General features: G+C 37.8%; 2 protein-coding genes across 10 annotated transcripts in view; both read right to left on the bottom strand.

Moving 5' to 3' along the window:
- cct2 (chaperonin containing TCP1, subunit 2 (beta)) overlaps nt 1-16,631 on the bottom strand; it is a 25,552-nt gene extending 8,921 nt beyond the window's left edge. Inside the window, exons 1-6 of one of the 2 annotated variants that reach the window (XM_069904091.1) lie at nt 16,551-16,631; nt 11,325-11,399; nt 8,157-8,222; nt 6,827-6,938; nt 6,150-6,226; nt 4,631-4,743 (exon numbers count right to left, since the gene is read on the bottom strand). In XM_069904091.1, the coding sequence (XP_069760192.1) occupies nt 4,631-4,743; nt 6,150-6,226; nt 6,827-6,938; nt 8,157-8,222; nt 11,325-11,399; nt 16,551-16,616 (509 nt within the window). In that variant the 5' untranslated portion in view covers nt 16,617-16,631. Of the gene's footprint in view, nt 1-4,630; nt 4,744-6,149; nt 6,227-6,826; nt 6,939-8,156; nt 8,223-11,324; nt 11,400-12,459; nt 12,484-16,550 lie in introns of those variants that run through there. The other variant, XM_069904092.1, reaches the window with a different exon arrangement.
- A 2,474-nt stretch (nt 16,632-19,105) lies between these two features.
- frs2a (fibroblast growth factor receptor substrate 2a) overlaps nt 19,106-26,880 on the bottom strand; it is an 83,363-nt gene continuing 75,588 nt past the window's right edge. For all 8 annotated transcript variants that reach the window (XM_069904098.1, XM_069904096.1, XM_069904099.1 and 5 more), the window contains 3 exons: nt 25,446-25,604; nt 22,254-22,417; nt 19,106-21,881 (listed from right to left, as the gene is read on the bottom strand). In XM_069904098.1, the coding sequence (XP_069760199.1) occupies nt 20,928-21,881; nt 22,254-22,417; nt 25,446-25,604 (1,277 nt within the window). In that variant the 3' untranslated portion in view covers nt 19,106-20,927. The remainder of the gene's footprint in view (nt 21,882-22,253; nt 22,418-25,445; nt 25,605-26,880) is intronic.

Consider the following 26,880-nt stretch of genomic DNA (forward strand, 5'->3'; position numbering starts at 1 on the left):
TTTTTTTTGGGAGTTACCACATTGCGCGGTTTAGATGGGAGGGGGTATTTTTAACCTCCTACCCGTTTTTTTTTTCCTTTTTTTGTATTATTAGATTAAAGAGTGAAGGGTTTTTTTTTGTTTATAAAAAGAAGCATAAGTATTTGATTGTTTAGAAAACTAAAAATTGATGTGGTTTTTTTTGTAAAGTTTATTCAGTAGATAAGGAATATTTGAAGTTTAAATAAGTTTTTTAAATATTTTTTTAACTTTAAGGTGAAAGGAGTGGTAATTCTGGTGTATATTATTTTGCTATTTTAGTTATAGAACGAAGGGAATAATGGTGAAAGTTATAAATTGAATTGTACAATTCTTAATGAGGCTTGAATTTTGTTTGTGGTTTATGCTCCATTTGTTGAAGATATAGATTTCGTTGTAGATGTGTTTTTATTATTTGGATATCTGAAATTTAACGTAATGATTGGGGATATTTAAATATGGTATTGGAGCTTTTATTGGATAATTATTCAAGAGTAAAAGGGAAAAATGGTGGAAGAATACTAAAACTGAATTGTACAATGCTTAATGAGGTTTGAATTTTGTTTTAAGATGGTGGTTTATGTGACTAATATGATGATAGATGTGAAGTTAGTTGATATTTGGTGAAGGTTTATCTCTATAGAGAAAGTTTTTTTTCATTTTTTTTTCTCATGCTACAATTTTTTTTTAAGAATTGATTATTGTTTAAGAATTTTTGATAGATAATGTTACTAACTTTACTAATTTTTTATATTAAGTTTGAGTTAAATATATGTTTCATCTTAACTCCGTTTGTTAAATATATGCATTTAAGTTTGATTTAAATATGTTTTTTAAGTCTGATATCTTAGTATTAATTACTTTTCTTTTTGTTAGTATTTTAATCGGTTATGTTTTTGTTTTTTTTGTAAGTGGTTTTTTTTCTCACATATATTATTAACTTTATTAATTCTTCACTCTTTATTTTGGGGGGGAAAGGGGGGGTTGGACTAATTTGAGTTGGGTTATTAATGTGTAATAATTATTGGGGAGGGTATAGTTTATTTAGATTACTGATACTGTATTGTAATTTTATTATTTTATTCTTATTTTTTTTTAATGTAATCCTATATGTTATTCATGTTATAAAATCTTAAATAAAGTTTAAAAAAAAGAAAACAACAATTAGAACCCTTCAAAATCACTCTATCACCATCTGAGGCAAAGATTGGCGGTAAGCACACCCATACTCTCACTGTTTAAACAGTTATCTGATGAGGTCGTTTCAGCTTCATTGTCAGTGTCCCTTAACAAATCATCTTCAGTGCCTTCAATTGCACAAGAGATACACCACACTTTTTGAACGATTTTATCACAGTCTCTACTTTAACTTTGTCCCTTGCCTTGAGCATGAAGTTACACAACACATCAAGTAATGCAGCATGCATTGCCCCACCTTTTGTAAACAACTTTTCTGCACTCGACATCCATGTATTCCATTCCTCGTGTACATGGTCTTTGAATGGCTTGTTCAAGCAGACATTGAGAGGTTGCCACAGAGATGTTAAACAACCCGGGATAACTGCCATGCAAGTATTATGTAGTGCTAATCTACTTTTAGTTCAGTGGCTACAAAACATATCCCAGGCCAGCAACTCCATTCTTTCCGTAAACCGCCTGTTGCATATGTTGCCTATTCAAAGCTTTACACCATTTTCATGAAAATGTACAAAAATATCTACAGGGAATTTCATTTTTGGTTTAGTTTTGCATTTGAAAATGACCATGGGTGTTAACTTCATTCTGTCAGCCATGCACGATAATACCACAGTAAACCTGATCCTTTCATGGCCTGTTCTTCTGGTTTACAGTTTTAACACCTTTCCATTCCACTATTCTATTGCCCATCATACCAAAATTCATGAGGGTTTTGTCTACGTTTCCTATATTTGCCAATGCAAACTAGTATTTTTGCAGGTTCTGTATAATAAACTGGTGAAATCATACAACTTCAGGATCAACATCTTTTTTGGTAGTTTCTGTGAAATTTTTTGTTTTTGTCATAATACTAGATTTTTCCTGTACATGAAATGGTTGCATCAGCCACTGGAGCCTCAAATCTTTACTGAGATCTGGGTATGATTTTGCCCACTGCAGTGCAAATGTTATTTTATTTTGGGTGACCATGTAGCAATCTTGCCTCTGTTCATGTACCCGTTCTGCAATGTGATTTTCCAACTCTGGCCAACAAGCGATTCCTCTTCTCAACGAACACTGCCTTTTTGATATTTTTCTGAAGTCTCTTCTTTCTTCCTCCAATCTCTTACCAACTTCTCATATTCATCACATTTTCTTGCAACATTCTGTCACTTTCAATTTAAAACTCGCTTCATACTCTCGTTGAGAGTTCCATGATAGCAATCACCTCCAGCAAATGTCCAGCAGATCAATCCACGCAATCTTTATAAGGGTGGGGGGAACGACGACTTGTATGCCAGATATTCCATAAAACTGAAATATTCAGTACATTTTTACAATAAAACTGTAATAATCTGCTATTTATAACTTCTACTTGATTGCATTTGGTCCTCTCTCAAATGCTCATCTCACATCCTTTCAACACACCTGGGCCCTGGTTTACACACTATCTTTAAATCGACAAGGGTTGTGCTTCCCAAACCATCACATGCAGTTTAAAGATGGAAAGATGGGGTGTTTTCCAAGTCACTTGCTGTAGAATATTCACACTTTAACTTGTTATTATGGCCATTGTGTTTTGTGATTAGTCTGAGCCTTCGATCACATTGGTGGCAAAGTACTTGACCTATTCAAAACAGGTAGAGGGTCAGCTTTTTTCACCAGTAACCCAGGTTTGAATCCAGCGCTGTCTACAAGGAGTTTGTACGTTCTCCTCGTGTCTGCGTGGGTTTCCTCTAGGTACTCAGGTTTCTCCCCACCCTTCAAAACGTGTGGGGGGGTTGTAGGCCAATTTGGATATTTTGGCGGCACATTGTCATAGGCCGGAAGGGCCTGTTACTGTGCTTCATGCCTAAATTTTTAAAAAGTTATTGAATAATGATGACTGAGAATAGACTCATTAGGCAATACTTCCTTGGACTAGTTACATCTTGCTTTTTGTGAACAGGACACATCTGCGTAACTTTTCAAGTTGTCAGAGCTATATTTCTATTGAAATAGCTTGGCTAGATTTGGACCACCTTCCTCAGGATGATGCCTGGACCCAGAGCCTTTGGTCTATTCAGTGCTCTCTGTCATTTCTTGTTATCACAGGGCACTTCTCAAATTGGTGAAGATTGGGTTTTCCACTGGTGGAAGTATGAGAAGGAATGCAAAATGCATCATAAGCTAGTAATTTCTGACTTAATATGGTTGCAAATGCTTCATCCTTGCTACCAGTCACAGTAGACTGAATGATTAATTCTATACTTTAAAACTATACGAGTCACTTTTAATTTCTGCTGAGTCTTTTATGTTTACAAGATTTGGGTCACTCTAAATATCAATTGTTTTAATCAAATCCATTGATATTATTTTCTATTTACATTCACCTTTCCTATTACATTATTGTGCCACTGCTTTTTGCATCGATGCTTGGTCTATAACAACTCCTACATTTAGAGATGCTCCTCTTGCAAAATAAACTTCCGATTAGATTAGTTGATTGGGAACTTTATCCCATCAAAAGGGAAAGCTAGTTCAACCCCTACCTTCATTACTTGATGACAGAGTTTTAGTTTCCTCACAACAACTTCATCTTACATTTTAAATTTGATTCAGTTATTATTAAATCTAACATTGTTCTATGATTTAAACTGGGTAATTGTTTCTAAGTATTGAAAAACTCATTGCTATCTGCCTATGTCTATATATTTTTTCTTTTTTAAAACTCATATTTTCATGCATAGTTAAGCCTCTTACCAACTTAAAAATTCCCGACACACAAGACGACAGCTTAATACGACACAATGATGCAAGAATAGAAATGGCTCTTCATCATACCAAAGAATTTTATCACTGGAGAAATGCAGTGCCATGTCTAAATTAACCACTAAATCAGCCGAGTGGGTTGAAAAAAAAAACACGACTTTGATATTTGCCACACATACACATACAAATCTGGATATCTAGTGTTACTAATCTGCATGGAAAATGGATTGAAAACAAAAAAAAAGACCTGAGATATTGTATTTAAGGCACTACAGACAAAAGAGTTCATTACAATCTAATTAATCCCCTTTAAGGAAATTACATCATGATTAAGAATTTATGCAAAATAGGGGTTGTTTGATTCAACTAATTTTCTTAAAATATCAAAGCAACCTGAGAATTCCACCAGCAGAGTTTGAAGTCAAAAATTGGCTTTAGGATTCTTTTACACTGAAACGACAATCCAGTAGAAACCCCCCCACCCCCCGCCCTGGATTTTGTGACATGTTCATGACAATAAATTCTGATTCTGTATTTTTTTTGGAACATGTATTCATCAATGGATTCCAAAGACACAAAACTGAGATATCTGGTTAAAGGGTATGAAACGGTTTTAACCTAGAGCATATAACACTGAACCCAAAACATGATCATTTAAGATAGAAAAAATAGAAAATAATCTGACCCATGGTCCACTGCTGCTTTTTTCAAAGCATCTCTTGCTGCTTGGGTTGCTTTCCTCCAGCCCGCAATGATTGTCTGTGGATGAAGTCTCCTCGCAATGAGCAACTCTGCTTCCTGAAAAGAAAAATTGATCAACAAATCTACAAAAACATTTTTACTAAGTTTGATTATAATAAGTTGATTATTTGGAAAACGGAACATTTCTCAGAAATACCTGATAGCCCACTAACTCAAAGTTGAAAAGACAATATAAAATCATTACTTCTGAAAACAACTTCAGGAAATATTCTTTGCTGCAATAATGCAATGAAGAGAAAAAAGACTGGAAGAAAACAAGGAGAAAGGACGGGAAGAGAAAAAGTACACTGATCCATTTACTCAAAAATGTGGCACTTGAAAATAAATTCAGTTCTCTCACAGGGTTATAAAACGTTTCCCTTTCTCTATTCCATTAACCTCAGAGCTGAAGGTACACAACTCCTATTATTTTGCACTCTCATTTTTGAAAATAGATAACAATTTTGAGGCATGTTTTAAAAAGGGACATTTTATAAACAGGTGTATCAACTTTTATTCAAATCTTTTTTACGTGACTGGCACTCGACAAAAGAATTTATCACGCTCATAATTCTGGAAAAAACTCTGCCCCTCACCCCCAAACTTTTTATTCTTCAATGAATCACAAAGCAAACAATTAGGGCAACATCATAATAGAATAATCAGCAAATTATATGTAAAAATAACTTAACCTGCTGGGACCCGCAGGGAGAAACTTGCCCCATCACACAAGTCCTTTTCCACTGACAGCCCAGTTAATTGGGGCCGTCCAGGTATCCTTGCTTAAAGACGTTGTTTTTGCTATTTCCACTCTGCCACTTTTAACCAGGATACAAACAGGGATAGGAATAGTCCTGGGATGCAACTTGTCCTTTTTCCACTCATTTAATCGGCATGCTGGGATGTGAGGAGGGGTCAAAGCCATCAATCCCCAGTGTGATTTTACATCATTTAATGCCGGCACGCTGATTGTTTCCCTTTTCCACTGGACCCTTAACCAGTAAATTGGCTGTCAATTCCTGGACAAGGGTCCAGTGGAAAAGGAGCTACATAAGACCAAAACAACTACTGGTTCTTCTGCAATATAACAGCATCTCCTAGGGGCACGGCAGCAGACCACGCCCTGCTCATGAAACAGCTGGATAAAAACTGGGAGCTGGCTAATCTGGACAGGTGGCTCTTGAATTATTAAGACCAAAGTTAAAAATAACAAAACATTAAAACTAAGTGAAATAGGTTTAAATTTAAAATTTATACTTACCTTGGTGCTCTGCAACCTTGAACAGATTTCCTAGATGAGCTTGATGCTTTGAAATTAAGTTGGAAATTCATTGCAAGTTTGGGGTTTGCACATTCACAAAGAAATTCCAAAGATGAATTGTGTGAGGGGGAAAAAAATGCTTCTCAGCTCATTTCTTAAGCAATATATTTGCTAATGCACAAATTGAAAGTGTGCCACTTACTCTCAACAGCTCAGCTGCCAATACTGTCACAGATGTTGTTCCATCTCCAACTTCTTCATCCTGTACCCTAGAGAGCTCTATCAGAGAGACACTATGACAATTAGAAAACTGTTGTTTTAAAAAAAAAATTGTCAATTACAGCAACTTTTTTTCTCCTTCAAGATATTACTTTATTAAGCACCTCACAAAAAAAAACTTACAAATATGACAATCAAATTTAACTAATTTCATGGATGGGAGCAGTCTGGAGGGTTACGGAATTGGAGCAGGTCAATGGGACGAGTGGAATAATGGTTGGCACAATCTAGGAGGGCCTGTTTTCTGTGTGGTAGCATTCTATAGTTCACACAAAATTTTAAAATGCCATTGAGTCCTCTGAAATGCCATGAACCAATGCTACTCCACAGTAAGTATTTATTCAATACTGTGGGGCTAATTGCCATGAAAAGTCCATGATCATGTCACTATGGCCCAAGCTGACAAAATTTCTTTAAGAACCTCTCAACTTAACTTATTTTTGCACGAATTGGAAAGGAATATCATAAAGCTAAAGTGAGGAAACTTTAAAACCTGATTAATTCTCACTGTTACAAAAAGAAAACAGAACAAGTTATTTAAAAGATATGAAAACTATGAAGGGTTGTTTCATTTCTCTGTTAATAATGAGACCAACTCACCAATCAAAATTCTAGCAGCTGGGTTATCAACACCAATAGACTTAAGAATTGTTGCTCCATCATTGGTCACTGTCACAGAACCTTCCCTTCCCCCACTCAGCAGTATCTTGTCCTGGAACAAATATTTATTTCTTACCACATGGCTTGTTATGGAACAGTTAGTACGTACTATTACTTGGGGTCATGCAGTTTTCCTCAAATATTCAAAGTTTATGTTACAATGTTGGGAACGTGGATAGGAGGAGGTGCGGAGGGCAGAAAAATAGTTCAGCAAAGACAAGGGCCTGTTTCTGTGCTGTAATGTTCTATGGTATTGTAATAAGGAAGTGCATAATCTGCAATGTTTCATAAAATAAAAATTATATAAAATCAAGATTATATTCTTCAAATTTTTTAAATATATAATTTTATTTAATATAAAACCACTGAAGAAACATATCACAAATTTCAAACTTAATCCAAATACATGTGATATTTTATATATATGTAAAAAAACAAAAAAAGTAAAAAAGAAAAACCTCCATCCCCGACAAAAAAAAAGAAAAAGGGACAAAAAAAAAACACAACTGGAGAACTTCACTTTCCGATACTTTTAAACACACTCATAGGGACCAAAGGGAATGTTCAAGATTCATTTAAATTTTAATACCCAGAGTTGGCTCCAAATTTCACAAAAAGTATCTCTCTTAAATTGTAATTAATTTTCTCAAGTGGAATACAACTCCACACTTCTGCATGCCATCTATCCATTCCCAAATCAATATCCAACTTCCCAGTTGTAGTAGTATTTTTTTTAAGCTATTGCCAAAGCAATTTGAACAAATTTTACTTGATAGATATTAAATTTTAATTTTTTTTAATTCCTCTAACATCTCCCAGTAAAAATAACTGGATCCTGTGGGAATATTTTTCCAGTTATTTGTTCTAAATTACCCAAATCAAGGCAAAAAGGTTTAATTGTGGAACACTGCCAAGTTGAATACAAAAAAGTACAAACTTCTTGTCCACATCTAAAGCGTAAATCTGAATGAATATAATTCATATTTATGTAACTTTTGTGGTGTTAAATATACTGATGAATAAAATTATATTGAACTAACTGATATCTCACATTTATTGTACTTTTATACTCTCTCTACATATTTGAATCCATCTAGATTCATCTATTTGCTTATTTAAATCTACCTCCCTTTCATATCTTGATTTATGAACTCCTCCTTTTCAAGCTATCTTTTGTAATAATTTATACATCTCTGAAATAAATTTCTTTACATCCCTTTTACTTAAAAGTTCTCAAAATGTTGTAATAAGTTTAAACTTTGATACTTACCATGCCTTTTGGTCCCAAAGTACTTTTAACCAAGTTTCCAACTGCAATGGCACCAACAAAGGAAGACTGAAACAAATTGCATACATCATGTTGAAAGGATGGTGTCTATTTATAACATGATTTATACCTTTCAACAGGAGAAAGTCAATTATTTTACTTTCAGTGCTGGAACAATACCTCAACCCTAATTTCCTTAAACTATTACTTTCAAACAAATTGTCAATGAAATCACACAGGTGAAATGGTTTGTAATGTGAAAGTGTAACAATTAATGAAGGGAGGAAGAAAGGAAAGTTACAGACATACACGCACATTGTAAATCTTTTCCAATACAGCATTTTGTTATGGGCTCAGAGGACCCCAAAGCCCAGCAGCAATAGAAATTCACCAAGACAAACAGTTACTTAAACAAAAATTGCTTTTAATTATATTTAAACATGAAAACAGGATCAAACTTTAAATTATTACTATTAACTTCACCTAACAACCCCCTTCTAATTCTAAGTGCATGTGCAAGTAATATGTGTGTAAGTTCAGAAAAGTTCTTTGATTCAGTCTAATCTCACTCCTCCATGTTCACTGGTATCAGGCAATTAATATACTGTGCACAGAATTTAACATTTATGATTTTCACCAGATTTTGGTGCTTGAAAGGTAAATGGCTTCTGCTCAGAAAGGTTCTTGTCAGTTTTCAGAGAGGGATTTGCTGCACATTGGACACAAATCGATTCCTTCTGATCAGTCACTTCAGTGTCTTGCTGAAGAAACTTGACCCATCAGGGTTTTCTAGATGATAACCTCTTTCTTTCAGGTCACTAGAGTTCCTTTTTGCTTCCCTTATTTCAAGTGAAACATTATACAGCCAGCCATCTCCTCTGTGTGGACCACAAAGGCTTTGACCAGGCTGAACTAAACTCACAACCCAGCTTGTCCTGTTCCAGTCCCAGCTGGCTGCTGTTGAACTGCAGGACTGAATTCCTGCTCTCTCTCTCTCTCTCAGAGAAAACCACATGACCCTCTTAGAATAGCAAAATGCATTCAGACAGACTGCAGCACCGGACCTAATTTTCCGAGTGTGTTCATCTGTTGCTTTCAAAAACAATAATCCATTACTCCACATCATGTCCAATTAACACCTACTTGTGAAGTCTCTATAGGCGTCCTTCAAAATTTTTGCAAAGGCACTCAGAGCCTGGACTGTCTGGCTTGAGCAGAGGTTTGGCACTTTAAATGAGATCTGTGTTGTGAAGTGTTTGTATTTGACCTACACTAAAATAAAACCCCACTATTCATCTCCTTTAAAACATATAATATAAAATAATCTGTCACAATATTTTGAACCAAAATTGTTTCTAGACTCTCTGGCCTATTATTTAACTAACTAGCTAACATTCTTAAGAAGAATGAGAGGGGATCTTCAAGAAACATATAACATTATGAAAGGCATAAATAAGATAGTTGTAGGCAAGTTGTTCCCATTGGTATGGGAGAGAAGAACTAGAGACATATCCTAAAGATTTAGGGTAGTAAATTTAGGACAGAGATGAGGAGGAATTGCTTTTCCTTGAGGGTGGTAAATCTATGGAATTTACTGCCCACTGAAACATTGGAGGCAACCTCAGTAAATATATTTAAGACAAGGTTGGATAAATTTATTCTTAGTAGGGAAATTAAGGGATGTGGGTAAAAGGCAGGCAGATCAGCCATTATCTCATTAAATGGCAGAGCATGCTCTAAGCCACATATGTCAAACTCTGGCCCGCGATATAATTATATTTGGCCCGCAAGATTATATTAAATATATATTAGAATTGGCCCGCTGGCCGCCGTGCCAGTATAGCGCATGCACACAGAAGGTGAAAATGAAGACGCCGGAGGTGTGGAGGGATCTCAGAGTTCCGAATCCCGGGGATCGGAGCGCCACACTCAGCCCGCCCGGCTCCCGGACACGCAGACGCGGCTGGAGTTGGGGACCATCCTCGCTGGGTCTGCGCTTCAGCGGCGATGCCGGACCGAACGTCTCGTTGGCGATGCCTTCCCCCTCGCTCCGTGCGCGGCGGACCCTGCCTCCCGCTCCTTTTGTTGGAGACGAGCCCAGTGCCGTGAGATAGCAGTTTAATCCCTCTCCAACCATGGGAGGGGGGAGTGGGAGCAACGCGCTCTTCTCAGCCAATTCCTCCACCACCCCGGACGCCGGCGTTTCAACGGGGAGTTCGGGTGCCTTCGTCAGGCGACCAACCTGTTGGTCCAAGACAAGGGGAGAGCGTACAAACTCCACACAGACAGCACCTGAACTCGGGTGAACGTGGAGCTGCGACCCCACATTCCACATCAGGACCGTATGTAAGATTGGGAGCAGTGAGACAGAAGCTTATTTTGTTCCTGTGATTTAAGCCTTTCTTGGGGTGGGGGGGGGGGGTCCTTTTCTGACCCCTTGCCTAACAATTAACCTAATCAGATGTGGAGTTACCACAATACAACAGTTCTCAACCCTTTTCTTTCCACTCGCGTCCCTGTGCCATTGGTGCTCTGTGATTAGTAAGGGATTGCTTAAGGTGGTCTGGGGGTGGGAAGAAAAAGTTTGAAGACCACTGCTTTAATCATCCCTCATTGACTCGTCATGTGCACGGTTTCAGAACTCCAAAAGAAATGGGCCAATGACAATGAAAGAGTTTATCCAAAACTATTATTAAACATTTATTTTAATAAGAAAAAGTTTAACATTACATATGTTGAAAGAAGAGAAAACATGCAGATGTTGTTGAAAACTGTCAATAAATATTTAGTTCGGCTCTCGACTTAGTCCAAGTTTTTAATTTTGGCCCTCTGTGAATTTGAGTTGGACACCCCTGCTCTCAGCACTGGATAGCCTACTCCAGGTACTACTACTTATGTTCTAAATTTTTTCTATGATTTTATGAACAAAGTTCAATGGTCAACAAATCAACATCAATCTAAACTCCTATCAGATATACTATATTCTACTGGTAAGATTATTAAAAAGTCTACTCAGTTCACTATTTGCAATTTTTCAGCTGACTGTATCTCCACTGGTCCTTAAAATATGGCTTCAGAACATTTTGAAAACAAAATGCGTTGGTAGAGGTAATTTTTGATCATTCAAAGAATGGGGAATGAACTTAAAAAGTACAACTTCTGAATACTTACCAAACGAGCTGTTTCAGCTTTTTCTTCATCAGCGCCTGCTTTGAAAATATTTACAGGAGCAAGTGAAAGAGAAGCCTGGCAAAAAAAATATACAAATATTGTGTTAGTCCAATTTCTGAGTAAACTATACATCAAGAAATCACCAGCAGTAAAAATTCAATTTGATACATAGTTCACCTTAATTTTAAAACTATACATTTTAATGTTTTCTAATAAAAATAACATTGGATCTAATGAAAATTTGACCTTTAACACTTTTTCTAAAAATAATTTAATTTGAATCCAAAATGACCCGACTTTAATATACTGCCAAGTTCAATGAAAAAAAGAACCTATTTCTTTATGACATCTAAAACAAATCTGAAGGCATCAAATTAAATCTTTTTAATCTTTGAGATGTTAAATGTAACTGATGCAGAAAGTTATATTGTACCAATCTATATCATACATTAATTAATAATTTTTAGTCATATTATCCTTACATAATACTCTTCAATTATCTTGATCTATTATTCTACCTCAATTATTCTCACACTTTAATCTTGTTTTATGTATATCCGATTTAGGCATTTTCTTTTGAAGTAATTTATACATTTCTGAAATAAATTTATTAATATCCTGTTGCGAGGAAATGTGTAGTTATTACATGGAAATCTGATACAGATTTAGGGATGCAAAGATGACATATACTGAAATAAGATCTTGTTTCCCTCTTAAAAAAATAACATACAATTTACATGATAAATATCATTTCTTTTCAAAAATATGGAGTCCATATTTACAACAAGTAGGCTCAAATTTCTAGACTCTCATGACTCGTCCTGGATGGTATTCAGCTCCACAGCAGTAAATAAGAATTTATATATTAATTGATCATCTCTTTTCTTCTTTCTTTGGGGTGTTTTGGGGAGGGGGGTGGATATACCACATCTATGCTTTTATATGTGTAATCTTATTAATTGAATGTACTGTGGGTTCTTTAAATAAAAATTTTAAAAAATTTAAAAAAATCACCAATATTTGAATTATAACATCGATGTACATACTTCAGATGCACATGCAAGAATTTAATGTCTTACAAATTACAGACAGTAGTAAAATATGAGAGCATAGCCTGCCTGGCCAGTCATTTTACCAGGATTTTCTGTTTCTACAAGTTTCATTGAATCAAGTTTCTCTTTATCTGTGAAGGACATTAAAATGAAAATTATTGGCAAAGCAACAACATTCACTGTTAACGCCATGGTTGTTTTTGAAGAAGAAAATCCCTCGTTCATGGATGTCATCATACAATCAAGCCAGTTGAACAGCTCATCATGTTAAACAATTCTTTTAAATCAACATTTCTGGAAGAGCAAAGCACCTAAAGGAATATTGTCAGCTGAAGGAAGAAGCCAAAATAATAAAACAAAATACACTGAAAAATCAATGTAAATTAAGATTACTTTGGAGGAAATTGGAGCTTTACAAAATACATAGAAATCATTTTATCCTTGGATGAGTTGTCATTCCCAGCAATCTTAGTACCTGCAGAACATTTTTGCCCCAATCCTTCATGAATAATGAATATTATTTTGCAACCTATGTTGAAGTATATGAGCATTATTTTATGAAGTGTAAAAAAAAGGTGAAATAGATATGGGTTAGAGTTTTAATGGCAATAACATTCAACAAAGTATAAAACACGCTAGTCTAGAATCATCAAAATCCTGATGGCACCAGATTGTTGTAAAAACACAATGCTGGAGAAACTCAAACAGCATATTTCACATAGCAAAGATAAAAGTACAGAACCAATGTTTCAGGCCTGATCCCTTCATCAAAGTATGAGCAAAATGTAGTCAGGCTCATGAATAAAATCGTGGTGGGTGGGGCAGGTGGAGTGAGGAGCACAGTCTCACAGGCAAGAGGTAATAGATGGAGAGAGGGCTCAACACCGAACAGTGGGAAGAGAGATGGATCTATGAATGGAGAGGGAAAGGGATGGAGAGCTGGAGGAAAGGAGGCAGAGGGATGAGGGAGAGAAAACAGGGAGGGTCTAACAGAAACCAGAGAAGTCAGTTGTTGCTCCTCCAATTTAAAGTTGGCCTTGGTTTGACAGTACACGAGGTCATGGACAGAAATGTCTGCATGGGAGTGGGATGCAGAAGTGAAATGCTTGGCAGCTGAGAAATCCCTGTCATTATTGCAGAGTGAGGGTGCTCAGTGAAGCAATCTCCCAGTCTGCCTCCAGTCTCTCAGATGTAGAGTGGGCACAACAGGAGCACCAGATGCAGATTCACAAGTGGAGTGATGCTTCAGTTGGAAAGACCGTTTGGGGGTCCCCAATCATGGTGAGGCAGGAAGTGTTGGGACAGATGTGGTACTTCCTGTGGTCACAGGGGAAGGTGCCAAGGGAGCGATAAGTGGGAAGGGATGAGTGGACAAAAGAGTCACAGAGGGAGTGTTCCTTGCGGAAGGTGGAGAGGGGAAGATGTATTTGGTGATGGGATCATGTTGTAGGTGTCAGAAATTGTGAAGGATATATTCGATGCAAAGACTAGCAAGATGGTAGATGGAGACAAGGGGAATCCACCATTGTTGTGTCTAGGGGCAGAGGAGGTCAGGGCAGATGTGCAGGAAATCAAGGCAAGGGCTGAGTTGATGGTGGTGGAGGGGAAGCACTATTTTTGATGAATATCTCAGATGATCGAGACTGGAAGATCTCATCTTGGGAGCAGATATAACTGAAACAAAGAAATTGATAAAAAAAAGGAATAGAATTCTTCCAGGGGACTGAGTGTGAAGAGCTGTAGTCTAGATAGAGGGAGCTGGTAGGTTTGTAAAAATAAAAGTCTATAAATTTTGACTCATAAGACAGAGACAGAGATGAAGGGGAGAGCACCAATGCATTTGTCAATATAGTGTTGAAGTGTTGAAGAGCCTCTCCAGTATAGGCTTGAAGATTGGATTGCTCCACAAAACCAACAAAAAGGCAAGCATAGCTGGGACAAATGCAGGTACCTATGGCTACTTCTTGAACTTGGGAGAAAATGGGATGTCAAAGGAGAAGTTATTGAGGGTGAGAACAAGTGGTGCCAGGTGGAGGGGGGCTGTTTTGGTCTTTTATTAAGAAATAAACAAACTTTGAAATTTCTGTATGGGGGATGGAGGTGCAAAGAGATTGGATGTGCGTAGTGGAAAATGAGGCAGTAAAGTTCAGAGAATTGTAAGTTATTGAAGAGATAGAGGGAACATGAGGTATTGTGGATATAGGTAAAGAGGGACTGCACTAGGGTTAAAAAAAATGGTGTCGAGGAAAGATTATACTAGTTTGGTGGGGCATGCAGAAACAATGACTATACCTGGATAAATGGGTTTGTGTATCTTGGGTGGGAAGTAGAACTGAGCAGTTCAGAGAAACAATGAGGTTGGAGGCCATGAGAGTGATGAGGTTAGAGATGGTAGCATGATGTTTTTTGGTGGGGCCCTTTTGTAAGCTAAATAAGAGGAGGCGTCTGAGAGCTGTTGTCTGGCCTTGGCAAAATGTAGAAATTAACGTGCCAGGCCAAAACAGTACCTTCCTTGTCGGCGGGTTTGATGGCAAGGTTGGGATTTGTGTGGAGTGTGGAAGGCAGAGCGTTCAGAGGGGGAGAAATTAGAATAAGAAAGGAGAGTGGTGAAGCTGAGGTGGTTGATGACTCGGCGGTAATTCAAAATAAAAAGATCCAGAGTGGGCAACTGGCCAGGATGAGGTTTCCAAGAGGAAGAAGGTTCAAAACATTGATGATCACAACAGGTGAATGTGCACAGAAGTATTGAACTGCACGTTTCACTAACATTTCTACGACTGATTCCACCTGCATTGAATTCGCCCATCGTTATTGAATGAAGATCTACCAGGACCAATGCCTGAAGAGGGCGCACAAAATCAGTGAACCGGTGCAGACTCGAAAGGCCAACATGGCCTGTTTCCGCTCCGTTAATGGTTATATGGTGTGAGAAGGGGTCTTGAGTTGGTGGAGAATGATGGTGGAAGCAGGGTGCAGAGAGACAGAGACAATGGAAGAAGAGTTTGGGACACTGGCACAGAACTCATGGAGGTGTGGGCAAAGGGAGCAAAGGTGAGGTCTCTACTGAGGCATTTTACTGGCACCAGATTATTGATGTTTTACATAATTAACACTGGTAAATCTTCCTCCATTTCATTCAGTGCAATCCACAATCATTTTAATGTAACATGGTTACATTGACTCTGACAAGTTCATCCTGTATTAAATGAGCATTCAGTAGCACAACAGCACATCTTAAATAGTTTCATAAATGTCTAGAGCGAATAGTTCCTTTGGTTGTTCAGCATTCTCACTTCCTCAGACTAGTGGTGCTGGCTCTGACACTCCCGTATCTCTTTCCCCCGATGCGAGCAGCTGAGTTGCAGTGTGTGGGGTGGAAAGGGAGGGAGGAAAACAAGGGAAGAGGAAACGGCCTGCTGCCCCGCAAAAGATGACCCCGACACACCCCAAAATACGAAAGTTTGCTGACACCATATTTGGAGTAAAAACTCAATGCAGGAGAAATTTTGCAGCTCAAACAGGGTACTTTATCTTTGGCTTGGCTTCGCGGACGAAGATTTATGGAGGGGGTAAAAAGTCCACGTCAGCTGCAGGCTCGTTTGTGGCTCACAAGTCCGATGCGGGACAGGCAGACACGATTGCTTTATATGGCAAAGATAAAGATACATAACCAACGCTTGACTTTTGGCTTGAACCCTTCATTAAGATATGAAGCTATCTTGAAGCCCGAAACGTTGGTTATGAGTTTCTCTAGTATTGTGCTTTGACTCCAACACCACCCCCCCCCCCCACCCACGGGGTCTCCCCAATGCCCTTCCTTCTGCAAGGGGGCATCCATGTCCAGGTCTCAGGCGGCCATTGTGTCCGTCCGCGCCTGCGCACTGAGTCTCCCGGCGAGACCCGCCCCTGTGAACACTAGAACTTTCGGCGAGATCCGGCTTCACCCGAGCGTTCGGCCGCCTCCTCCCGCGGCCGTCAACGGTTCTCCGGCCGGGCAAAAGGCCTCTTGTCGGCGGGCGGCGGCGGCCGTTATCCCACCACGTGCTCGGGCCGCCCGGCTAAACCTTCCCCTCGGCCCCATCAAATGGTCCGGCGATATCACAACCCGCCTGGGAAACCAAAGAAAGTTTTAAAACTCCCTCAGCCCGAGACCATTCCGGCTTTAATTACTCACCATGATGATCCCGCCGCCACTCACACCGTCCCTCCGCTCCAAACAGGCGGAAGTTGCGTCACGCATCCGCTGGAGCTCAGCCCTGAGAACCCGGATGTGCGCCACCCGCAGCTGCTCCCCAGGCTGGTCTGGACCAAGGTGCAGCGAGGGAGCATCAGGGCAATCCAAGATGCTTTTCCAAGCAGTGCCAAGAACTTTCTCCTGGCATTTAACAACCATGCATTCCTTATACTCCAGCAATTTTGACATCAGATATTAACGTGCATTCCTTATACTCCAGCAATTTTGACATCAGATATTAACATGCATTCCTTATAATCCAGTAATTTTGACCTCAGATTAACATGCATTCCTTATAGTCCAGCAATTTTGACCTCGGATATTAACATGCATTCCTTATAGTCCAGCAATTTTGACATCAGATATTAACGTGCCTTCCTTATACTCCAGCAATTTTGACATCAGATATTAACATGCATTCCTTATAATCCAGTAATTTTGACCTCAGATTAACATGCATTCCTTATAGTCCAGCAATTTTGACCTCGGATATTAACATGCATTCCTTATAGTCCAGCAATTTTGACATCAGATATTAACGTGCATTCCTTATACTCCAGCAATTTTGACATCAGATATTAACATGCATTCCTTATAATCCAGTAATTTTGACCTCAGATTAACATGCATTCCTTATAGTCCAGCAATTTTGACCTCGGATATTAACATGCATTCCTTATAGTCCAGCAATTTTGACATCAGATATTAACGTGCATTCCTTATACTCCAGCAATTTTGACATCAGATATTAACATGCATTCCTTATAATCCAGTAATTTTGACCTCAGATTAACATGCATTCCTTATAGTCCAGCAATTTTGACCTCGGATATTAACATGCATTCCTTATAGTCCAGCAATTTTGACATCAGATATTAACGTGCATTCCTTATACTCCAGCAATTTTGACATCAGATATTAACATGCATTCCTTATAATCCAGTAATTTTGACCTCAGATTAACATGCATTCCTTATAGTCCAGCAATTTTGACCTCGGATATTAACATGCATTCCTTATAGTCCAGCAATTTTGACATCAGATATTAACGTGCATTCCTTATACTCCAGCAATTTTGACATCAGATATTAACATGCATTCCTTATAATCCAGTAATTTTGACCTCAGATTAACATGCATTCCTTATAGTCCAGCAATTTTGACCTCGGATATTAACATGCATTCCTTATAGTCCAGCAATTTTGACCTCGGATATTAACATGCATTCCTTATACTCCAGTAATTTTGACCTCAGATTAACATGCATTCCTTATAGTCCAGCAATTTTGACCTCGGATATTAACATGCATTCCTTATACTCCAGTAATTTTGACCTCAGATTAACATGCATTTCTTATAATCCAGCAATTTTGACCTCAGATATTAACATGCATTCCTTATAATCCACCAATTTTGAAAACGCCAGTTCCTGAAATGCAAGCATAAAATATCAAGTCAATTATTATCCTTAATTCAAAACTCCTACCACTGTACAAGTTTGGGGGGTGGGGGGGAAGGGTAAATAAACACATGGGTATCAAATGACAACAACCTGGAAATCGCAGCACAGCATTGAAACATATAACAACCCTAAAACTTTAGACTGTGGGAATGATCCATAAAAGGGCCCATGTCCAGGAAATTAGTATTTGAATATTTAATTTCTTCTCACCTTCAACAAGACATAATATCATTTAACCATGGGTGTTATCTTTCCATTTAAATCAAATTGCACTTCTGGCTATCCGTGATGTAAAAGAAAAAATTCGTTTTTGAGTTGGTCAATAAAACATCATCTTGAACTTAACTGAAAAGGGCAAAGTTCCAATTAAAGCTTAAGAACCACTGATAATGTTTGAAAAATATTTCTAAACTAGGGCAAGTCCAAAATATGTGTATCAAAGAAGCCTCAGCAAGATTTGTCACATAGAGGTTAGAGAGTAAAAATGGGGCTTTTTTTTGGTAATTTGTATTTAAAAATATAATTGTATTGCTTCATTTTTGTATTATTGGAAACTTCAATCAAAATATCTTAAAAATTCTCATTTGATTACACAAGTACAACCTGACGAAACATTGTTCTGTGCCTGCGTGCAAAGCAGGCAGGTACACACCAGATATAACACATATACAGACAAACACAAATGCTGGAGAAGTATTTCATCAATACAAATTAATATAGTGTTTCGTGAATATGAGAGTCTCAGATGGTTAGTTTGAGCAGTTCCTTTGGGCATTCAGCGTTCTCACTGCCTGAGGGATCAAATTCAAATTATTTTCAGAATATCACATACATGCTTGAGATTCTTTTTCATGGAGGTGAGGCAGAATTGCCACTTATTGGCAATGCAAAAAAAACTACAACATACACATGTAAACAAATTAAATGTAAACAAACTGTGCAATACAGAGAGAATTTTATAAAATCTAAAGCTCAAAACTAAGAGCCTGTAGTGCTGGACACGGCCAAGAAAGACTCAGCCACCACATTAAAAGTCGTTAATGATGGTTTTTATTCAAATTCAGCGCGCACCCTTTTGAGGGCGGCATGAGCTCAATCACTTCATGCATTGTGATGTAATAATCACTGGCCCAGGCACGCACTGGGCAGGAAGAAAACCCTGACAGCGCCATCTTCCCATTGCTGCCCCGCCACGTGGCGTTACACGCGGGGCCGGTTCGCCATGGGAGAGTGCGCCGCCCCAAGCCCTTAAACAAGTCCAATTGAATTTGTTGAGAAGTCTGATGGTGGACAGATTGCAGCTGCTATAGAAAATATGGTGATTTCTCAAAAGAAACGCACAATAAAATGAATCCTTTCATATTGTTATTCAGCAAAAAAATGTTTATTAATCATACAATGCTAAGTACATTGCTCATTTCTCATGATGCAGCTTAGTCCACAGTGAACTTCAACAGCCATTAAACACTTTAAACCTCTGGGCAGCTGCTAAATCTGTGAACAATGATTTCTTTAAACATTTGGTTTTACTTCAAAACTAGACAATATTTTTGTAAACCCAGTAACTGTAGCATCAATTATAAATGTTTGTAAAAATCATTCTCATGCTACAATAGTTGTATTATATTGGCACTTGACATTTGACAACCTCAGATATAAACATAAAGGGATTCCTTAAAATCCAGCAATTTTGAAAACTACATCAGTACCTGAAATGCAAACCTAAAATATGGTGATTTCTAAGAACTAGTATTTGGAGTACAACTGATACTGGTTTAGGACAAGGAGCAATGCAAGAAAAACACATGGAATGTCTGCAACTTTAAACACCAAAACAATTTACAATAAAATTAAGCATGGATGTACCCAATCTTGAGTTTATACTACATTGTGTCCTATGTAAAAATAATTTTAGAACTATTTTGCTACATTTATACAATCACTATATGTAGAGAGATTATCATTTTATAATGCAAGTTAGAACATTTTACAGTATTGTACAATACAAAAATAGCTGAGAAACATTAGATGTTTTTTTTTATCATTTAGTGTATTTTATAGACTACTAATTGATCATTGAAATGTCTATTGTTTTACTTTGCAGTTATTAAAATGGCATTGTGATACCCAAGGTAAGTTTAACATGACCATTAACTAATCATGTCAAAAGGATACTAATGACCAGTTAGAGAAAACTGCAGTTTCATTTTCAGAATGTAATTGCAACTTATTCATTCAAAAATAAGACCGGAAAGAAACTACATGTAAAGGCAGCAGCTTCAATAGCAAAGTATTTAAACAAAATCACTCCAAGGCACAATGTCAATTCTTCCATGTCCTACAATAAATTCCTTTGAAATCAAGGATAAACTGCATTATATATTCAGCAATGTTACACTATTATCTGGTGAAAGTGCATGCTCATACATGATTTTGGTTGGCAAAATCTCAGTACAAATACATACCAGCATCAATTAATGCTAATGGAAAAAACACACACTCATCACTCTAGAAACTGCAGAAATTAAATTTAGTTCGGTATGTCATTTGCCTGCAAAGAATACTCATAAAATTCTGTATGTCTGAGGGAGAATTCAATTGAATGGGATTAGCAAAGTGACAGTAATATTCTATGGTCAAAGTACAGAATGATGAAACAAAAGGGGTGCTTTTATGGAGTTCCTGCTCTACATGGATTCCCTTCAACTGACAAAGCATTTTAGGATCAAAACACTAATCCCTATAATTTTTCCTTATTTCTTTCAGTCAAATAAGCATTGTTAATTTTTTAGAGGAGAAAACTCAGTCCATGTCTTTAACAAAGGTGCAACTCAACAAAATAGCACTTCCAAGGTTCACATTGGTAGGTCAGTACTATTATGTCTTGTTTTTCTTGCAGTTCCATCATCTCTTGGCAGTGCTTTCTGTAAATTTGACATAGCAGCAGTCTTTTCTATGTCAATCATTGTATATAATTCTGTTCGCCTTGTTGGAGTTTGTGGAAGTGGAGTAGTGGGTGTTTTTGGAGTCTGTGGGTTATCCGAGTCACTGCCACCTTCCAAGTCGACCTGGATGTAGTTCAGCTGCCTGTGCTCTAGACTTGGCCGCCGTATATCAAAATTAAAAACACTCGGGGAACAATCCAGTTGTCGTAAAAAATCAACCTTGTGTAAGTTCGGCTGAACAGTTACATTCTCTGTATTAACATAGTTGTGCATTTGATCAAGATTAGTGTGATAACCATTCTGTGAAGGCGTCTTTGGTCCCAAACTATCTTCATCTCGACTTAGTTTGCGGATTTCCCACACAGGAGGCAAAGAAGGCAAGTTTTCATAATTCAAGAGCACAGTCCTCCTCTGAGCCGAGTTGTTGAAATTCTGTACATCTGAACTACTATTTGACATCAGTCTACTCCGCCTGCCTCCTGAGACAGTGGGAATCGAAAGGCCGTTAACATTTTCATACACCAGCTTATTCGTAGAGGGTACTTCCTTCCGCTCATCACTGTCATAACCAGTGTCCCAATCAGGACAGTTGTGGCCACTGCCAGCATTTGTCTGCTCACTTCCAGGCGGTTCATTCCTCTCCTTTTCCATGAGCTGCATTTGCACAGGAGTTGGTCCCAAAACAAATTTTACCCCTTGGGGTTCCAACAGAACCTGTGGGTTTCTCTCTTCATTTGAACTGCAATGATCTTCTAGATCTATGGTAGCGTCGCTCTTTAAGGGTTGGAGTTCCAACGATGTTTGCACAGCGGATCTGTTTTTCAGTTCTTCCTGTACCCCAGAGGTATTAACGTAGGTGTGAACCTGCAAAAAAGAAAAAGGTAAAAATCTGCTTACTACTCGAGGAAACTAAACTGCTGCAGCAGGGCAATATCTTTCTGCATTGTATTTTAATCCAACTACAAAATATTAAAGCTTTCAGAAGCTTTCTACATTCATTTTTCTGCTTTTAATTGGAGTAAAGAAATCAATTTTAAGGTAAAGAAAATACTTAAATTGAATGTATAATGTCCTATCATTTTCCTTTCAACATTAGATAAAAATCACATTTGCTTTTTCATGTGTAATAATGCTCATAACAAAAATTAAAATGTATTTCCTGACTAAGAGCACTGAAAGAATGAAAGTCTTCTACAAAAAAAAAATTTTCAGGGCAAAATGCGAAACTTTTCTTACTTGTTCTTCTGATACTAATAGAGGGTGTGTTGACTCTTCATCCACAGAAGGCAAACGTGCACTGCCAACTGATGGATGTCGTGTTGAAGGATGTGAAGAGGCTTCTCCAAATGATGGATACCTAGGATATCCATTTGGTAAACTTGGTTGAACAAAACCTGGAGCTGAAAGTAACAGATTATTGCAGTTATTTGTAATCCTGATGAACTTACGTGTTTACCAGCAAGAATCTTGGTTAAAATTGAAATATTTATGTAAAGTGGAACAATTTTATATTGAAATGGGATCTACTGCAACAAAATACAGTTAAAAAAACCTGTTATCCAGAACTCAAGCAATTGGCAACCTCAAGCAACCAGGGAAAAAAAATCTAAAAATAAATAGCTAAAAAAATACACAAGTTTAAAATTGGCACACTTTGCCATTAGTTTGCCATTTATGCAACGTGCAATCTCAAGCACCCAGAAAATTCACTTCTTTGTCATCTACTAATTCCATGCATGCCAGATACCAGGGTTTTTTTTACTCTATCCACAGTAAATTCAACAGTTCTCCTTACGACTTTCATCCCACATTTGCTACTACAAACTGGATACATTAGGCAGTAAAAAGTACTGAAAGACCTCAGGACAGGTGACAGGGATTTTTTTTTAACTTTTTAATTATTGGGTTCTGATATGCCTTTGCACAAAAATCATTTGTCACAAATAAAGTGCCATTTGTGGAAGTCACCCAAATTGACTAGGCAAGTATTAAAAAAATTACACCTGGTCAACAATACTCAGCTTTAACACAGCACCAGCTCTTTTAAACCTTCTGTTGTCACTAAATTGTTAAACTTCTGATATAACATTCATCACTAAATAAGGTAATATTTCCTACAATTAAAAATGGGAAAGACTCAAGGCATTGGCATCAGTCCCCACCATATACTTCATTTCTTATCCACTGATTCCACCCTTCTTCCAGGTAACCATATAACAGTTTATGGCATGGAAACAGGCCATCTTGGCCCTACAAGTCCACGCCGGTTCACTCAAACAACTCTGCTAGATCCCCCCGCCTATTCTTCGCCCATAACCCTCTAACCCCCTCTTATCCATCTATATATCCAGCCTCCTCTTAAAGGAAAGAATTGACTCTGCCTCAACTATCTCCTCTGGAAGATTATTCCATGCAGCCAACACTCTCTGAGTGAAGAAGCCTCCTCTAATGTTTCTCCTAAAATTTTTCCCCCTTACCCTCAACTTGTCCTCTTGTTTCAACCTCCCTTGCTCTCAGGGGGGAAGAGTCTACTTGCATCTAGTCTATCTATTCCCTTCATAATTTTAAACACACCTATCAAATCCCCTCTCAACCGTCTATGTTCCAATGAATAAAGTCCTAACTTCTTCAATCTTTCTCTGTACTCTAGGTATTTTAAGCCAGGCAACATTCTTGTAAATCTTCTCTGCACCTCTCCATCTTATCGATATCCTTCCTATAATTTGGAAATCAGAACTGAACACAATGCTTTGTAGTTGACTGCATTCCAATTTTGGAGGTCAAACTGGAATTCAAACCAGAGGAGGAACAAACGTTTTGCCCCTTGGTTTGATTCGAAGAGAACACAAGGGCCTCAGATAATTGTTTGGTAGTGTAGGAGGAATTATAAATGAGTTCTTATTCTAAAAATGTCTTAATCTTTAAAATTAAATCTCAAATGGATTTAGATAGTTTACTTACAGGATTTTAAAATACAAATGTTCAGCAATACTTGAAAATGTTCTAAGTTTAGAGAGATATTTAACATTTTTAAAGTTACAACATCAGTTTTTATAGTTTTCGAAGTTTCTGACTTGAATACCACAAGCATTGAAATCATGGCCAGTTTAGACTTGTGTGGAGGAAAAGTGGCTGTTTCAGAATTATGGCACCTCCAGACTTTGGTTGAATTTGCTTCTTTGGTCTATATATGAGCCATTATGTTTTTGACAATTAATTGCAAATACAGTACCACTCTGATTATCCAAAATCCTCATTTATCCAAAAGTTCTTTGGACCTGGAAGTGACACCTGTTCACCTCCAAAAAAATTTGGATAAATGAAGATATCCAAAATAATCAGAAATCCTCATTTATCCAAAAAATGTTTTTAAGAGCTGAACTGACCTCACAGGTTGGAAAAAAATTCACCCGGCATGAAATTAGAACAACGATTGTCCTCTTTTCTGGTAACTCCCTCCCCTCTCTGCATTTCTTCTTTACCTTCCCTACTGACTTTTCTCTCTAATTCTCCCTCTCAAACTATGTGTCACTGTCTCCCAGCCACAAGCATCAGAAGAATCCCTCATCCAGTATCATCAAGAACAGCCTCCCAGGCAGGAGTGGGACCTCACAGGCTCAGTGGCGTTCCGTTCCTTTCCTCGGCACACTGGAGCTCCTACATCGACTCCAAACCCTCACCTTAGCCTGCTACACACTGGACGGGCATTGGGAGTTCCTGTGTAGACCGAGAGGAAGGTTCAGAGTTGGGCATCAGGCATCTGTCGCATTCTCACAGTTCAAAAATATGTGGTGTGGGGGCATGGGTGCCAAGCTATGCCCCTGCTCGAGCTCCCAGGAAGGAGCGGAGACCTTGGTGGGGATGTGTCAGAGTTGGCGGTTGGGAGATAGCAACGTTGGGGATCAGCAATGGCCAGCATTTTTTTTGGTGAGAATTAAACATTATTTTAATGCTTAACAATTTTTCCCTTGCCGTTTGTGGTTGTTTACAAGTGATTTGCTGCTTGCTGCTGGGCTGCTTTTAAAAAAATGACCATTCAACTGAAAAATTCAGTCATCCAAAATAGTTCCAGTCATGACCATTTCAGATAATTGGAGTTGTACTGTAGTAGTGTCATGGTACAAAACTGTTAACCATTTTAATTAGATTTTTCTTTAATAAATGTAAACCTTGTGGATTTGACAGAATGTAATTGAAATTTAGTAGTTCAACTTGTCAGAAACCTTCCTCACAGTTAATTCATTCCTGCCTAGTTGGTTGACGATCTGCATTTTATCTGTATGCCTAATCAAGATATTACACAATGAAGAGAAACTTCAGACATGAAGTATCCTCATTATTATTGCGTAAAATAACACAAGGACCAAATTCAGGGCTGGAGCTTGCTTGTTTTTAATATAGCTCAATAAAAGCACGAATAATACTTACTGGTAGGTGTCCGTGGAGTTCTTGGAATATCCAATTCATTTTGCTGTTCATTTCTTTCTACAACTGGCTCTTCCACTACACTTATACTGTTACACTGCATGATATCCTGGAGCAAGTTGAAAAGCTCTTCAGCTCGTGCACACTTGAATGCAAATATTCCTGAAGAACAATGGATGGACTTTAGTAATTACTCAACATAACCTAACAAGACTGAAAAATCAATGATAAATTTAGTACACTTACACAATGTTATACACTTCTCATAACTTATACTTTCATCTGCTCATCAATATAAATTGAATAAAATGGAATCGTTTTATTAATTATTATAATTCACACTTCTGAGGGCTTTGATTTAAGGCAGGGTTATTATCCAATGGTTTGAGTGAACCACCAGCATCTTATATCTGATTATAAAGAACAAATTACTAAGCCTTGACTAAGTATTTTGCCAGCTCATCATCTTTTGGGCTCTTTAACTGACATATTTAACATTAAACACACAACATGGAAATAAGGAGAAACAATATTTAGTTAAATGTCAGAAGGAGAAAGATACATCAATGGTTGAGATTAAAGCAGGGAGTGTGGGAAAGAATAACTTTGGTTGACCCAAAGAGATTTTGTACAGTTAACATAGGAAGCAATACCAGCAGGCACACAGGATACCGCAGACACTGGAATCTGAAACTAAACACAATCTGGTGGAGGAACTCGTGGGCCAAGCAACGGAGAAAACGAATGGGTGACGCTTCAAGCCAAAACCCTTTATTGAGAAGAAGGGCTTTGGTTTGAAACGTTGACCAGCACATTTCAGCAATCTCTTCTGTATGTCTCTTTATTTCGAACAGCAGAGGGAGCTTGACTTACCACAATAAGTATAGACACAGATACTGAGGGAAGTCCATCATTCACAGCTTTTTGGTTTATTCTTCCATTGTAAGCATTAAGTTAGAGTTAACATACTTGTTAATTTAGGTACTGAATATTACGTTATTTTCTTTCTACCTATCAAATACTGCTAAAGTAATACTGCTAAATGAATACAGGTAGCCCTCGACTTCCGACCTATGCAACTTATGTTCACCCACACATACGACCAAATTTTAAAAAAACTTATTAAAACTACTGTGCATGTATATCTTTTGTATTAAAAGTACTGTTTAAAGTGGTCCTCCGCTCACTGTGGCAGCCTGAGGTCCCCATTAAAGGTTCATTTGTTGGATGTTGCATTCAAATACGACTAATGTCTAATCCGAGTTACAACCAATCCTTCAGTGCCTATTACGGTTGTAAGTCAGGGACTACCTGTATTTGAATTAAGCAAGACATTTCCGCACCAATGGCTTTTAAACACCATATGGCAATGCTTTGCCAAATAGAAAAAAAATCAAACAATTAAGATCAAATATTGGAATAATTAGATAGTTTCATG

The sequence above is a fragment of the Narcine bancroftii genome, chromosome 11 (assembly GCF_036971445.1).
Source record: "Narcine bancroftii isolate sNarBan1 chromosome 11, sNarBan1.hap1, whole genome shotgun sequence".
NCBI lineage: Eukaryota > Metazoa > Chordata > Chondrichthyes > Torpediniformes > Narcinidae > Narcine > Narcine bancroftii.